Source organism: Sinocyclocheilus rhinocerous, unplaced genomic scaffold, assembly GCF_001515625.1.
Source record: "Sinocyclocheilus rhinocerous isolate Xijiao unplaced genomic scaffold, SAMN03320098_v1.1 scaffold2921, whole genome shotgun sequence".
Taxonomy (NCBI): Eukaryota; Metazoa; Chordata; class Actinopteri; order Cypriniformes; family Cyprinidae; genus Sinocyclocheilus; species Sinocyclocheilus rhinocerous.
Genome location: NW_015655581.1, coordinates 515,953 through 531,918, shown reverse-complemented (window position 1 = coordinate 531,918; position 15,966 = coordinate 515,953). Strand labels below are relative to the sequence as shown.

The 15,966-nt window shown below is 37.2% G+C and overlaps 1 protein-coding gene across 2 annotated transcripts in view; it reads left to right on the top strand.

Moving 5' to 3' along the window:
• Positions 1-15,966, top strand: part of LOC107718679 (disks large homolog 5-like) — a 31,028-nt gene that overhangs the window by 4,133 nt on the left and 10,929 nt on the right. The window contains exons 4-21 of one of the 2 annotated variants that reach the window (XM_016525869.1): positions 457-511; positions 623-751; positions 1,844-2,085; positions 2,350-2,662; positions 3,938-4,168; positions 4,251-4,435; positions 5,554-5,679; positions 6,737-6,869; positions 6,952-7,079; positions 7,156-7,331; positions 7,447-7,550; positions 9,350-9,442; positions 9,539-10,384; positions 11,823-11,919; positions 12,125-12,227; positions 12,885-13,006; positions 14,052-14,132; positions 14,220-14,379. In XM_016525869.1, coding sequence (XP_016381355.1) covers positions 457-511; positions 623-751; positions 1,844-2,085; positions 2,350-2,662; positions 3,938-4,168; positions 4,251-4,435; positions 5,554-5,679; positions 6,737-6,869; positions 6,952-7,079; positions 7,156-7,331; positions 7,447-7,550; positions 9,350-9,442; positions 9,539-10,384; positions 11,823-11,919; positions 12,125-12,227; positions 12,885-13,006; positions 14,052-14,132; positions 14,220-14,379 — 3,324 coding nt within the window. Of the gene's footprint in view, positions 1-456; positions 512-567; positions 752-1,843; positions 2,086-2,349; positions 2,663-3,937; positions 4,169-4,250; positions 4,436-5,553; positions 5,680-6,736; positions 6,870-6,951; positions 7,080-7,155; positions 7,332-7,446; positions 7,551-9,349; positions 9,443-9,538; positions 10,385-11,822; positions 11,920-12,124; positions 12,261-12,884; positions 13,007-14,051; positions 14,133-14,219; positions 14,380-15,966 lie in introns of both variants that reach the window. The other variant, XM_016525868.1, reaches the window with a different exon arrangement.

Genomic DNA, 15,966 nt, shown 5'->3' with positions numbered 1-15,966 from the left:
AAAAAGTGCATCTCCTGTTGTCTCTCACATCAAAATCCAGCCACATATTTGTTTAGAGCTGTTTTGGCTTGTAAACGGTGCTTGATCTGTGCAGATTTCTCTCCTGATTCAGACCAGACCACCTTTTCACTGGAGGAAGCGTTATTATGGATTATGGACTCAGAAACAATGGTTTAAAGTTAAAATGCACGCAGCTTTTGTCTTCTCCAGATGGTAACTGATGGACTGGAGTGCTGTGGATTACTTGTGGATTATTGTGATGTTTTTATCAGCTGTTTGGACTCTCATTCTGACGGCACCCATTCACTGCAGAGCATCCATTGCTGAGACAGTTAATTTTCAGCAAGTTTTCATTCTGTAAAGTCTTTTCCATTGTCATGATTTTATCTGGCACATTTAACTGATCTTAATTAGTTGTTCTGTTCACTGATGCAGTAACGCATCTCTGTCTCTCAGCACTCTTCACGGGCGTGTGTTTGGCGAACAGACTCAGCTGCGGGACGAGATGGAGGTCATGAAGCAGAGTTGTTCTGTTCACTGATGCAGTAACGCATCTCTGTCTCTCAGCACTCTTCACGGGCGTGTTTTTGGCGAACAGACTCAGCTGCGGGACGAGATGGAGGCCATGAAGCAGAACTACTCGCAGCTCCTGCAGCAGCACTCACAGCTGCAGCAGACCTGCGACGAGCTGCGCCGGATCCACGACAGCGACCAGCGCGAGGTGGCAGACATGCGCCTGCAGCAGCAACAGGTACCAATGCCACATGCACACACAACTCTGAGGAGCGTGATGGTTTAGTGTCTTGCTCAGGAATTTAACCTTCAACCTCTGTCTTTGCACCCCAGATCCAGAACCATTAGGCTCCCACCGACTGTACAGATATATCAGTTCATGCTTTATACCATGAATAATGAGGCATTTTGGGGAATAATCTAATCACTCTAGTTAATGAATTAAAAAAAATATGTAAAAAAAATGTAAAACATATTTAAACTTAAAACCTGGAAAAGTCAGATTTCCATGATATGTCACCTTTAAGTTGAATCACTAAATTAAAATATGGAAATAAATAAATAAACCTGAACTTAAAGCTAAAACAAAAATAAAAATGAATGAAATCTCAATGGTAATATTAAAAAAACAAAAAAACAAACAAAAAAAACATTTTTTTAATAATAAAAAAAATTAATAATAACTTAAAAACTAATTCAATATTTAAATATTAATCCAAATAACTAATACATATTTAAATATATAAATATTATTATGTAATATATAAATGCAACTAATAAATTTAAGTTGAAGCATTAAAATTACTTAATGGAAATAACTAAAACTGAAATAAAAATAAAAATAAATGAAACCTAAATAGTATACATAATTAATAGATAAATAAATAGATAATAATAAAATAAATAATAGTATAAATAAAAGGTAATAGCAAAATATTAATAAAAACTCTAATAGTATATAAATAATACAAAAATAACTGCTATATTCTTGATCTTCCATTGAAATGTAATTTTAAGTGTAATCTTCAAAACCTCTGAAATGACAGAGCGAAAATAATATTACCAGTAGAATCATTTGTATTGTTACAATCTACTCAAATGATGATGTTTATATTATTTCCTTCTGAATGATCTATTTATATTTTAGAAGTCAAATGCTGTCCATGTTTGATTTGATGATTCTCTGGGTTTCTGCGGACGCATCTGACCTCTGTGTGAGCAGATGTGACTCAGTGGCACCATCAGCTGGTGTGATGCTGCTCTCTCTCGGGCAGATTTACTCATGGATTCAGTTTGACCTGAGCTGAAGGTGTTTTATTTCTCTCTGTAGGTCATGAGGGAGAACGGCTCCTCCGACCTGCTTAATAAACTTTACGACACGGCCTTAAACAAGCTGGAGGGGATGAAGAAAGAGTACGACGCCCTGAGGAAACGATACAACGAGAAAGCGTCGAGTCACAACGCCGATCTGAGCCGCCTGGAGCAGATGGAGGAGGAGAACCGGCGTCTGCAGAAACAGCAGAGAGACTCGGTGATGCACTTCCAGCAGCAGTACAGCGGCTCCGTCAGGAGGTACTCATCTCACTGCCCCGATCAGTAGGGATGCAACGATTCGATTCAATTCACGATTGTGATTTCACGATTCGATTCACTTTTTTTTTTTTTTACAAAATGAGATTTAAGACAAATTCTAAGTTTGGTTAGCATCTCAACCGATTTGAATCGTCACATATTTGAATCGATTTTCAACCGGCTCGTGGTTAATCGTTACATCCCTACCAATCAGTCGTTCAAGAGGTTTCAGTTCTGTTAGGAGGAAATCTCGGTCTCTTTCAGGTTCGAGGGTCTCCAGCAGGAGCTGAATAAGGTGTCCGCTCAGAACGAGGAGCTGCAGAGAGAAACCGATCGACTGCAGATGGAGAACACGCGCTATAAGACCCTGCAGCTGAAGGCGGTGAAAGACGGCGAGAAGCTGAAGGAGGAGAGAGACTCTGTGCTAAACGAATATAGACTGATCATGAGCGAGAGAGATCAGGTCATCAAGGAGGTGGATAAACTGCAGACCGGACTGGAGGCGGCCGAAGCCAAACTCAAGAACACGTCTAGCGAGAGGAGGGTCACCAGCGAGGAGATCGAGGCTCTTAGACAGGTCAAACACACTCATTTTAACTGTTCATTCAGAAGATTCATTTAAAGGATTCAAAAGATTCACACATGCATTTGAATCATCATTCAGAAGTGATCCTAGAAGTCAATGTGTGTCATTTATGTAATCTTTTTTTTTTAAATAATTAAAAAAATAGTATTAACTATATAACTTATTTAAAACTATTTAAATATTAATCTAAACAACTAATTCATATTTAAATAAATATGTAAATAAAAATGCATAATAATATTGTAAATCTAAAAATAAATTTGGAGATATTTAAATATTTAATTTAGTGTATTTTACTATTATTTCATGAATTATATATATATATATATAATTATATAATATAATTAACTTAATAAATATTTATTTAAATTATGCTGTTTATAATTTTTTTATTTTTAAAATGATTAACTAACAAATTTAATTTATCTCAGTATTAATCTAAATGTTCAAATGTCAAATAAATTCAAATTTTAAATCATAATCTAAATAACTAATACATACTTAAATGTATAAATATATAGTAACATTGCAAATATAAAGATAATGATGTACATATTTAAATATTAAGTTATTTAGATATTTAGTTTTAATATTAATTAAATTAGCTAAATAAATATTTATTTAAATCATGCTATTTATATTTTAAACAAAATATATGAATTAACAAATTTAATATATATTTAACATGATCTTTACTTAATATCCTAATGATTTTTGACATAAAAGAAAAGCAATAATTTTGACCCATACAATGTATTTTTGGCTATTGCTACAAATATACCCCGGCGACTGCTTTTGTGCTCCAGGGTCACATATAATATATGAGTCTATATATGCTAGTTTGATCAAATTATATCCACCTTATTTTTCAATATGTAAGTAAGCTGTTTTCTGTGAATGTGCGAGACCTCCGATTCATCCGCTGTAGGGAAATATCGAGAATAATAACAAAGTGCAGTAAACAGTAAAACTATCTGCAGTAAAAACCAGTGTGTTTATAATTAAGGCAATACATTAAAATAATATGGTAAGACACACCAGTTTACAATATCGAGCAGCAAAACGAACGGTTTTGTACAGCTAAGAATAGCTGGAAGTGGATGACAGAGGAAGCTCTTACAGGAAAAATAAGGTGGATAATACCACAGTGTTTTTGCTCAGGCAATAATCACTGTTGCTATTGCTCATATTTAGGGTTATTTAGGCACTGCCTCTTTGTCATGCAGAATTACTGGTGGTGTGACGTATGTTGCATTGTGTGTGCAGGAGCTGAACTCGGCTCTGTTGGACCGGGACCGGGCGATCCGGGAGAAGACCGAGCTGCTGGAGAAATACTGTCACGAGGTGCAGGACAAGGCCGAGACGCAGAAGGAGCTGAGCCAGGCCTGTAAGGACATCGAGATGGTGCGAGAGGAGCGCGACGTGGCCCGTAAAGAGCGAACAGAGGCCATCATCCAGAGAGACCAGCTCCTGAGGGAGTATTATCAGGCCAGACAGGTGCACTGAGTCAGACTGACTTAAACCCGGACTTACATATGTTCATCAGGGGCCTTGTTTAATCAGATTTGTCTCCCTGCAGAAGCAGGACAGCGCGACGCTGGACATGGAGCGTGTCAGTAAGGAGCTGGAGGTCCTGAGGAAGCAGTGTGAGGCCGTTTCGGAGGAGCTCCAGGAGTCTGTGCAGGAGGCAGAGGTGGCCAAGTGCCGCAGAGACTGGGCCTTCCAGGAGAGAGACAAGATCGTGGCAGAGAGAGAGAGCATACGGTGCAATGACCACATCCTCCTATACCTCTCATTCTGACATACACGAGTCAAAGACGAGCATCAAAACAAAAGTTTAATACAGCTTTTTAAATTTTTTAAAATGTATATTAGAATGTGTTCTGTTTAATTTTATTTTTCTAAGCAAACAAAAACAATAGTTTATATACCAAAAAAAATTTGTCAGGCATATTTGGAACAAGAATCATTAGATTCACAGATCACAGTTCAGCCCTTAAATTACTAATTGATTGTAATTTTAAATCATTACCAATCTGTCACTATCCTTCAAACCACTAGATTTGACCCATTTGACAGCAAGACATTTTTAATGGTTTTTTAATTATTATTTTTAATTAAATTATATATATATATACTGTATATATATACACATATATATATATATATATATATACCACAAAATTAAAATGATCATTTTTATTTTCTGTATTTTAATAAGTACAGGTCAGAATAAGTATGTAGTTTCATTTTTACATAAATATATCTGTTACATTGAATGACAATGGAACATTATTTCACCCGTATTTTGATATTTTATTTTCACAAAAGTTTTTGAAACATTGAAGTGGACACTTCACTTGCATTTAATATGGTTTCTGTGTATATAAAATCACTTTTGTAAATCTAATTTGATGCAAACACCAAACGTCTCGTCTTTGGCCCACATCAGTTCAAGAGTGTAGTCAAATATGCATCATATGAAGAAATATGTCCTCATAATTGTTAAACCCCCCCCTGAAAATCAATTCATTTTACATTTTTAAACCCGAGATTCATATTAATAAAAGATGTAAACATAATTTTAAAATGTTCTCAAAATGAATATTTTTTTAAATATACATTAATTCATATATTTAATTATTAATATATAAAATAATATATAAAGTGTGATTGTCAAATGTGTGAGCTAATTCACAAAAAAATGTTTGTTGAGGATTGGCAAATTGTATTTTGTGAATGAGAATTATCTTATACATTGAATTATCTTACATATGTAAATGCATTAATTGTGAGACTATTTTAGCTCCATAAAGCAGGGCCAGTAGTGTTCATAAAGTCCAAAGAACAGAAGCTGTATATTTACTGTGTTTGTGTATCAGGACGTTGTGTGATAACCTGCGTCGTGAGAGGGACCGAGCCGTGAGCGATCTCGCCGACGCTCTGAGAAACCTGGACGACCTGCGCAAACAGAAGAACGACGCGGTGCGGGAACTGAAGGAGCTCAAGTGAGTCTCCAAACACACACGATCACATCAGTGCAGCTAGCAGATGTTCGGTTCTGCAAGTTTCCTGCAGCGCATTCATTAATAAATTAAAACATAAATAACTAAATATTAAATTAAATATTAATCTAAATAACTAATACATATGTAAATAATAAGTATATACAGTAGTCAACATTTGAAGTCTTCTGTATTTTATTTTATTTTAATAAGTACTGAAAAGAATCAGAGTCATTTGTTTGGGAATCAAACTACTTTTATCACACTTGTTAGTTTCTTTTGCCTAAAATTCTAAATTATTGATTTTTCTTTTATGCCAAAAATCATTAGGATATTAAGTAAAAATCATGTTCCATGAAGATATTTTGTAAATTTCCTACCGTAAATATATCAAAACTTAATTTTTGATTAGTAATATGCATTGCTAAGAACTTCATTTGGACAACTTTAAAGACGGTTATATATATATATACACACGAACACAAAATATTATTATTAGTTATTTAGTTATATTCAATATTAATTAAATTAACAAAATAAATATTAATTTAAATACTGCTGTTTATCACTATGCTTTAAATTAAATTAAAGTGTTTTTGGTTTAGTTAGATGAATTTAGTCTAAATGTTGTGTTATTTATTATTATTATTATTAAATACTTGTTCATTTTTCAATACAACAGTATTATTGCAATAGTAATATTTCTTGATAAACATTTTTATAATTTAAATTATTATTATTGTATCATAAAAACACGTTTCCCTTCATTTTTGTCATTTTGATCACACGCCTGTTTTTTTTTTTTAAATGTCCTTTCAGTTATTTTTTGGTTTAGTTAGTTGAATTTAGTCTAAATGTTCTGACTATATTTGACAAATTGGGATTCTCAAAGTTTCCTTCTAATTCTACAACACCATGGCAAAAGAAACTAACAAGTGTGATAAAAGTAGTTTGATTCCCAAACAAATGACTGATTCTTTTAAAGAATGAATCATGAATCCGTCTCAGAGCCGCTGAGTGATCAGGTTGAGGTAAATGAAGTAAGTAAATGTGTGCTCAGGGAATGCATGGAGGAGCAGCTGGAGAAGGAGGCGCGTTTTCGCCAGCTGATGGCCCACAATTCTCACGACTCTGCGATCGATACGGACTCTCTGGAGTGGGAGACGGAGACGGTGGAGTTTGAGAGGAGTACGGTACGTAATCGAGTCATCACAGCTGTGACGAACCTCCAAATTCAACAGTTCAACACCTCACCGTCTCTGATCTGACGTACAGGACGACATGGATTTGAGTGCTTTGGGTTTTGATATCGCCGAGGGTGTGAGCGACCCGTATCTACCCGGGGATTATGGGATATTCGTGAGCAAGGTGGACAAAGGAAGTATTGCGGAGGGCAGGTTGAGGTAGGTGGACTCTGCTTTCGGTGTCTCCTGTGAAACACTCATGTGCGATTCTAACCAGTGTTTATTATTACGGCAGAGTGAATGATTGGTTGTTGAAGATAAATGACGTGGATCTGGCCAATAAGGACAGGAAGCAGGTCATAAAGGCGGTGTTCAGCGGGGGCGGAGTCATCAATATGGTGGTGCGCAGGAGGAAGTCTCTGGGAGGACGGATGGTCACTTCTGTTCATCTGACGCTGGCGGGACATAAAGGTCAGATCGAGGGTCTTTGTCTTTCTGGACGCCCAGCAGATCCTCATCTCTGTTATACATCACTCTCTCTCTCTCTCTCTCTCTCTCTCTCTCTATCTCTCTGTCTGTCTTTCAGATTGTGGTGTTGGGTTGGAGAGCGGCGTGTTTGTGTCGTCTGTTTCTCCAGGCAGTCCCGCGGCCAGAGATGGTTCGGTGTGTCCCGGCGATCGGATTCTCAATGTGAGTCGACTCGTGCTTTTCTTTGCATCAGCACCAGTTCTCCAGGAGTCTCTGATTGGCTGATAGTGACGTGTTGCAAATGATGCAACCGATTCTCCCTACACTCTCAAACTATTTGAGTAAAACTACTTTTTTCTCTAAACTTAAATTTTTTTATATATATGTGACCCTGGAGCACAAAAGCAGTGTTAAGTCGCTGGGGTATATTTGTAGCAATAGCCAAAAAAACATTGTATGGGTCAAAATTATTGATTTTTCTTTTATGCCAAAAATCTTTAGGATATTAAGTAAAGATCATGTTCCATGAAGATATTTTGGTGTTGACAAGTGGCAAGTGACAAGATATATGGTGGTTTTCTCAATATTTAGATTTTTTTGCACCCTTAGATTCCAGATTTTCAAATAGTTGTGTCTCGGCCAAATATTGTCCTATCCTACATCAACGGAAAGCTTATTTATTCAGCTTCAGATGAAGTATAAATCACAATTTCAAAAAATTGACCCTTATGACTGGTTTTGCGGTCCAGGGTCACATATATAAATAACGACTTATTGTGAATAGTTTTATCAGGAATGTGATTTTTTTTTTAGTACTTATATATATTTACGTATTTTTTGACCTAAAGTATGACCCACGTGAATTAGTAAATCAGAAGAAAAAACTGCAGCATTTTCAAATGGATTTTAAAATAAACATATTTAATTTTTCTAACCATCTTCCCAAATTTGTAATGAGAATTATTTATAAATCTGTTGATGAATAAAGCTTTAATGTCTCCCAGCAGTTTTCTGCCAAAATAAAGGCTCTATGGTTTAACATTTGAAAGTAAAGAAATTAAGACATTATTATTATTATTATTTTACTAAACAACAGTAAAATTACAATACTACTGTTTATGGCTGTCTTAATTTCTTTAAAAATTAAATAAATGAATAAAGTATTTAATAATAATAATAATAATAATTATTATTATTATTAAATACTTTTTTATTTTACAGTACAACAGCATTGTAATAGTAAGATGCTTTTTATTGATTTGATTAAATTATATAATTTAAATAATGAATAACAATATTATTTTTTATAAATATTAATAAGTATTATATTATATTATATTAGTAAATTATATATACTTATGTATTACTACAACAGTAATATATTTCTTTATTGATTTGTTCAATTTTTATTTAAATAACAAAATACTTTGCATAATAATAATAATAATTATTACTATTATTGTTTTCCCTCATCATTATCATCATCATCATAATTATTATTATTATTATTATTATTATTATTATGAGGGAAAGCATGTTTTCCTTTTTTTTGTAATTTTGATCACTTGCCTGCTTTGTTTACCATTATTTTTCATGGTGCTTCATGGGATGTGTTCACTCATTGAAGAATTTAAGTACACAATCTTTTTATGTACAGAAACAATTAAAGTACACAGATTTCTGCCTTGTATTCATGCCATATGCTTTTTTCCCTTCAAATCATAGTTTGTAATGTTCATGTCAGAGCTAAATATTTGGTTCACTGCCTTAAATAAAGTTTTGAAATGCCTATGGAGAGCAGGTATGAGAAAAATGCAAATAGATCCCAAACTGCTTAAAAAGTGGGCCACACTCTTAAATTGGGAGGATCTGATTAGTCGATAGAGCAGAGGTTGATTTGCATGTATTAGAGTAAATACAGGCAATACAGAGTGAGATCTCTGAGGTAAATTAATATGTCACGCTGTGTTTCGAGTATATATGTTGTGATTATTTTAAAGTTTTTTTATTTTTTCTGGCAGATAAACGGGATATCACTGGATAATAAATCAGTGAGCGAATGCGAGAGCCTCCTGCGGAGCTGCAGAGACTCGGTTTCTCTTTCCCTCCTGAAGGTGAGACATTATTGATCATTATTGATTATTTACCTCCTTTTTTATGAGAGGAATTCATTCAGCGTACTCACTTCCGTATATTTTTCTGTATCCCAGTTCTTTCCACAGAGTCTGTCGGGTCAGAGTATCGCTGAGAGCCAACGTGACTGTGAACGAAACTCGTCAGCGGATCACCTGCGGCCCTGCAGGAAGCAGCCCACCCATAAAGACATGTACAGCCCCACGCGTGACGTGGAGAGCGAGCGCGGTCAGCGCGGGACACTGTATCGCTCAGAGCCGTATCATGAGATCTGCTGCCTGCATCCCACCTCCAAACGAGCCCTCACCTTTCACCCCGTTTCCCCCGGCGACTGCATCACCGTGCAGATGAGTCAGGAGAGACGATGCATCCCGCAGAAACAAAGCGGCGGCACTTGGCCCAAAATGGTAGCGGTTGCCATGACAACAGCTGAGAGCATCCCACCGCTCTCTATTTTTAAGACCCCAAAGAAGCGGAAGTCGATATTCGACGCAGACATGTTCAAACGGCCGGAGACGCCCTCCAAGCTGGATTACCTCAGTTTGTCCCAGATGCCCAAACATTCCCCGCAAAGCTCCTGGATTGAGGCGGCGCCGCAGATCCCGCCCGACCCGCCCAAACGCAGCGACTCATTCAAGTTCAAACACAAACCGCAGGGAAGCTCCGCCTCCGATTCGACTATCACCACCGGCTCGCCCCCGGCCACGCCCATTCAGACCACGCCTACAGACAAAACCAGTCCTGATTTTGAAAACCGAGACCGTAATGGGAATGTGCTTCAGAGACAGGGCTCTGGCGGCGGGTCGTTTGTGGAGGATGTGCCTGGACAGGGCGCAGATGAACTGGAGATGAGGAGAGGAAGGCCAAACTCTGCTCCTGCCCAGCGCCGCAGTCTCACGCCACTTAAGATGCCGTTTTCACAGGTACTGCACCTTTAACACCTGTAACACACCTGACAAACAGCGCCTGTAACACACCTTACAAACAGCGCCTGTAACACACCTTACAAACAGCGCCTGATTAATGGGAAGTCAGCGGATCAGCTGCGGCCCTGCAGGAAGCAGCCCACCCATAAAGACATGTACAGCCCCACGCGTGACGTGGAGAGCGAGCGCGGTCAGCGCGGGACACTGTATCGCTCAGAGCCGTATCATGAGATCTGCTGCCTGCATCCCACCTCCAAACGAGCCCTCACCTTTCACCCCGTTTCCCCCGGCGACTGCATCACCGTGCAGATGAGTCAGGAGAGACGATGCATCCCGCAGAAACAAAGCGGCGGCACTTGGCCCAAAATGGTAGCGGTTGCCATGACAACAGCTGAGTTCTTTCTTGTGCTGAACACAGAAGAAGATATTTTGAAGAATGTGGATAACCAAACACTTGCTGGTCCTCATTGACTTTGATAGAAGGAAAAAAAAATGCTATGGAAGTCACTGGGTACCAGCAACTGTTTGGTTATCCACATTCTTCAAAATAACTTTTATGTTCAACAGAACAAAGAAACTCATTCAGGTTTAAAATGCTTTTTCCGTGATAAAATCGTGAATCGTAATTTTCCTGAAAAAAATCGTGACATGATATTTTTGCCATATCGCCCACCCCTAATTATAACTAATATATATATATATTTTTTTTTTTGCAGTACAACAATATTATTGCAATAGCAATATATTTCTTTATTGATCTGTTTTAATTTTTGTAATTGAAATAATAATAAAAATAAAATATTGGTTTGAATAATAATAAAAATTAATTGGAGGGGATTTTGTTGGACTTTTCCCTCTTTTCCTCACTTTCCTTCGCTTTTAAATAGCTTGTAAATACCCGTGTGCATTTTACTTTCGAATTTGTGGCAATTCTGTGTCAATTGCTTGAATTGACAACAAAACAGTACAACGACAAACTCACTTATATTAAACATAGAACTTTATTAACAAACCGAATAAAAATACACCATGCTATAGGCCTAATATAAAATAACAAATAACTTACACAAAGTTTAAATATAGAAAACTGAAAATCAGCAAACACTGTGGAAATAAATAAATAAGAAACATAGAATGTTTATTAGCAAAACTAATAAGAAAGCTTGGAGGCACGGCATACACCTTGACGTAAAATAATATAAATAAATTACACAAAGTTTAAATAAAGTAAAAATCAGCAAACACTGTGGAACCAAGAAACGAATGTTAAAAAAAACGTCCAAAATCACAATTGAAAAAAATAAAAATAAAAATTTTTTTTTTGCATAATCGTTATATTGACTAGCCAACTTATCTGTGCACCTTCTAACCGGTGCTGTACCTGTACCTGAAGTGTGATAATCTTCACTTCCTCGTCTCTTTTCCTCTGCTGCAGAGCTTCTCTCATGATGAACACTCTCCTGAGCCTGTGGATCTGGTTCGGTTTTCTCCTTTCCGTTCAAATCGTCACAGCTTCTCGCCTGTACAAGCACGTGAGTTTGAAACACCTGCACAACTATATTAGTTTTAGGAATAGCGGAGTCAAAAATGAAAATGTAGAACACAAAAGTTGACGTTCATGCTGCTTTCTTCTGTTCAATGAAATCCATTGATTTCCTCTGTATAACTTTTTAAAACAAGTTAAAACAATACATTTATAAATGCAATGATGTCAAAAACATGTATTTGTGTGTCTAGACACCGCTCCCAGAACGGTGTCTCCCTACCCCGCTGTGACCGCAGTGATGAGGAACCCAGTGTACACGGCCTGGAGTCACTGCGTCAAAACCACCAACTCTCCGTCAGTTCCAGCACACACATACACTCAAGTCAGGTACACTAAAGTTGAAAAAGTGAAAAAGCATAATAGGACCCCTTTAAAAGAAAAAAATTTAATAAATAAAATGACAGGAGCGTTTCAAAGTGGATTATTGGAACACTAGTGTGCAAACTTTTTTCCTACAACATGACAAGCTAATAGCATGGTTGTCAGCATTAAAAGGTAGGCTATTGATGCTTTTTGCCGTGCAAATTTAGTTTGTGATGAAAATAACAGTACGTTTTCTTCAGTTATTTTACCTACGGATCGCTGCATTTCTTACAGATTTCTGCTCATTCGAAATCGGATGCAGATGAAGTAGCACTGTATAAGATTACATTTGTTTGAATGCATTATTGAGAGAGCGATTGCGTGTGAATAATTGTTGTACCTGTTTAAATCATGATTTCACCTGAAAATATTCAGTATCTAGACTCTAGAGGGAACAAACTAATTCCTTAATAACTACCCTATAATTTCCCGCGACCCGACTTTTAAAAAAAAATCCGCTCCTCACTCCATTCGAAATCACACCGCTCCGCTCACATACTCTGGTACACACACACACACACACACACTCTCTGATGAATCACGTCTGTTCTGATGCGAGACGCTGCCTCTCTCTGTTCTCGAGTGCAGTCCGCAGCACCAGGGCCGATGGAGTGTGGATCTCAACCACAAGCGCTCCGCTGAGCTCTTCGACGGCTCCCGCGGTTCGGTTCAGCACAACACCAACTCCCTGCCCTCCAGCGCCAGACAGGGTCTGTATCCCAAACGCCACACGCACTAGCACTGCTCATCTCATATTTGGTGATGTTCTGTAGTCAGCATAACATGTGCACTGATATAATTGCCACTTGTCAACAGTAGAGAAACTTTAACTCCTTGTGTTTTTACACCAAAATAGAAGCTCTGTGGTTTAATGTTGAACCAATAGAGACATTTATTATTATTACTGATATTATTATTATTACTGATATTATTATAAGCATGTACCTGAGTGGGTTCGCAACTTTGTCTTTTGAACCCTGACGAGTTTTCATCCCTGTTTTTAGTTTCCGTTTATTTAATGACAAAATCTGTTGTGAGTGATTGGTAAAACTGTCTAATCATAACTACTAAGATAAAGTCTTTTTGATTAATGAAAAGTCTGTGATTGACACTCGCGGTCTAATAAATGCAATCTGTGATTGTTATCTCAAGTCTGTAGTCAGTAATTGTGGATGAATCTGAAGTCAAACTACAGTTGGCACTTAAACGCAGGAAGGGAGCAATTAAATTACACGCGCTCCTTCTTAGCCGAGGGCAATTATTCTAATTACCAGAAAGTGCAATCAAAAATACAAACGCAAACAAAAATATAACGTACAAATAGGCAGAAAACGAAATATTCCTTCCTAGCAGCAAGTAATAATTCAAACAGCAGATCTATAAACAAGTATTACGCAGAACACTCACGTGCAGCCGTCTGTCTCTTCTGTTGATTAATCGCTTAGCCCGTTTTATACGTATTATAAGCATGTACCTGAGTGGGTTCGCAACTTTGTCTTTTGCACCCTGACGAGTTTTCATCCCTGTTTTTAGTTTCAATTTATTTAATGACAAAATCTGTTGTGAGTGATTGGTAAAACTGTCTAATCATAACTGCTAAGATAAAATCTTTTTGATTAATGAAAAGTCTGTGATTGACACTCGCGGTCTAATAAATGCAATCTGTGATGGTTATCTCAAGTCTGTAGTCAGTAATTGTGGATGAATCTGAAGTCTGTCACTTGTGATTGATAATGATTGTGTTTGTGTCTGTAGGTTTGTCTCAGTACCGCGAGCAGCGCATTAAGATTCCCTCCACCCCTCGTTACGCGCGATCCGCTCACGGCTCTGATAGAGGTGCTGATCTCTCTGATTTACAGCATGCTTCCTGTGCTGTTACATGGATGTACAAATAATTGTACAAATCATTTTGTTGTGTTTCAGGATCACTGTCTCACTCGGACTGCAGCAGCCCCAGTCTGGTAACTCCGCCCCTCTCTCCTCTGGACGCCGCCTCCTTCACCAGCAGCCAATCACAGGGCTCCATCTCCGCCCAGACCAGGCTGTCAGTCAGCCCTGTGCCAATAGACAGGAGGAGGGACAGGTAGAAATAGAAATAATCAAAATGAACCTTCTGTCATCATTTACTCACCCTCATGTTGTTTCAAACCCATTTGCTATTATTTTTCCCTGGAACATGAAAGGAAAAAATCATAATTCTTTTCCATACAACAGTAAAATTATTTAGACTTATTAGACTTGTGCAGTGTATTCCAAGTCTTCTGAAGTCATATGATGCTTTGTGTGAGGAACAGACTCAAATTCATGAATTACAGAAATCAAATATGAGCTCTTTTGAGTTTAACATAAGAAACATAATCATATGGGTCTATAATAACATGAGGGTGAGCAAATGTGGTGCATTTGTCTTTATCTTGCATTCAGTAGTTTGGGCCGTTCTCCTCCTCCTCCTTTTCCTCATAGTTTACTTTACTCAGATCTGCTGGACTCCTTATTCTCCTTTCTAGTCTGTCTGCTCTTCTGCTCCATTTCTCTCTCTGTTCTCCTTCCTGCTCCAGATGTGTGTTGCGTAACAGATCTTACTTGAAGCTTTCTCGAGCTCAGAGATCGTGGTTTGCATCTTTACGGACTCTGAGGTTTGTTCACTATGCAGTGAGAGCACAAAAGCAAACTCTGTTTAGGCTTCATTCACAAATAATATAGATGTGTGTGGTGTTACTAGGGTTGGGTATTGTTTGGGTTTTTTAAGATACCGGTGCCAAATCAATACTTTTAAAACGGTACCGGTGCCTGAACCGATACTTAAAAAAATAATAATACTCAAAATAGGATGGATTGGCCATTTTTGAGCGCTATAAACACATTTAATGTCCGTTTCATTCATACTGGACGCCAGAGGGTGCCCTTGCGCAGAAACTCCACATATGCATCACAGAAGTAATAGGACTCTGGAAATCCCTATACTCTTTGCTAATATGGATAAAGGCATTGCTATCGCTGTAACAGAGTAAACAGAAGATATAAACGTTTTGAACGATAAGACAATAAACACTCGACTGCGACAATGTATAGTTTATCTGTGTTATTTAAGACATCTTTGGTATTTTCATCATAATTAAGTATATTTATAATCCATTGCTAATCAACATAGTCTTTTTACCATATGCTTTTTACAGTATAGAGCATATTTTCTGCCTCATTCTGTGACAAGAAGCCACATCAGATCACAGAAGGAAGCAGTTGTGGAGTAAAAACGTTATAGTGTTCTCTTTTGTTGGACAACAGGTTTAGAAATGCTTCTCATTGCAAGTCATTACAAGGGAAGTTTAACTTTAGTAGGGTGACCATATTTTAGTTTTTCAAAAAGAGGACAGTAGGGGGCGGGTTCGTGGGCGGGGCTTCGCCTAACAGTATAAGTAGGGAGTTTTTTTTGTTTTTGTTTACTTATTTTGTTTTTATAATAAATAAAAAGAAAACAAGTAGAAATAATAGAAAAAGAATAGATAATGCAAGTGTTAGAAGGTCATTATTTATAATAAATAAAAAGAAAAGTAGAAAGAATAGAGAAAGAATAGAGAATGCTAGTGTTAGAGGCTCTTCTTTCTTTATAAATAAAACAAGTAGTTAGAATAGAAATAGAATAGAGTGCAAATGTTAGAGGGTCAAGTTT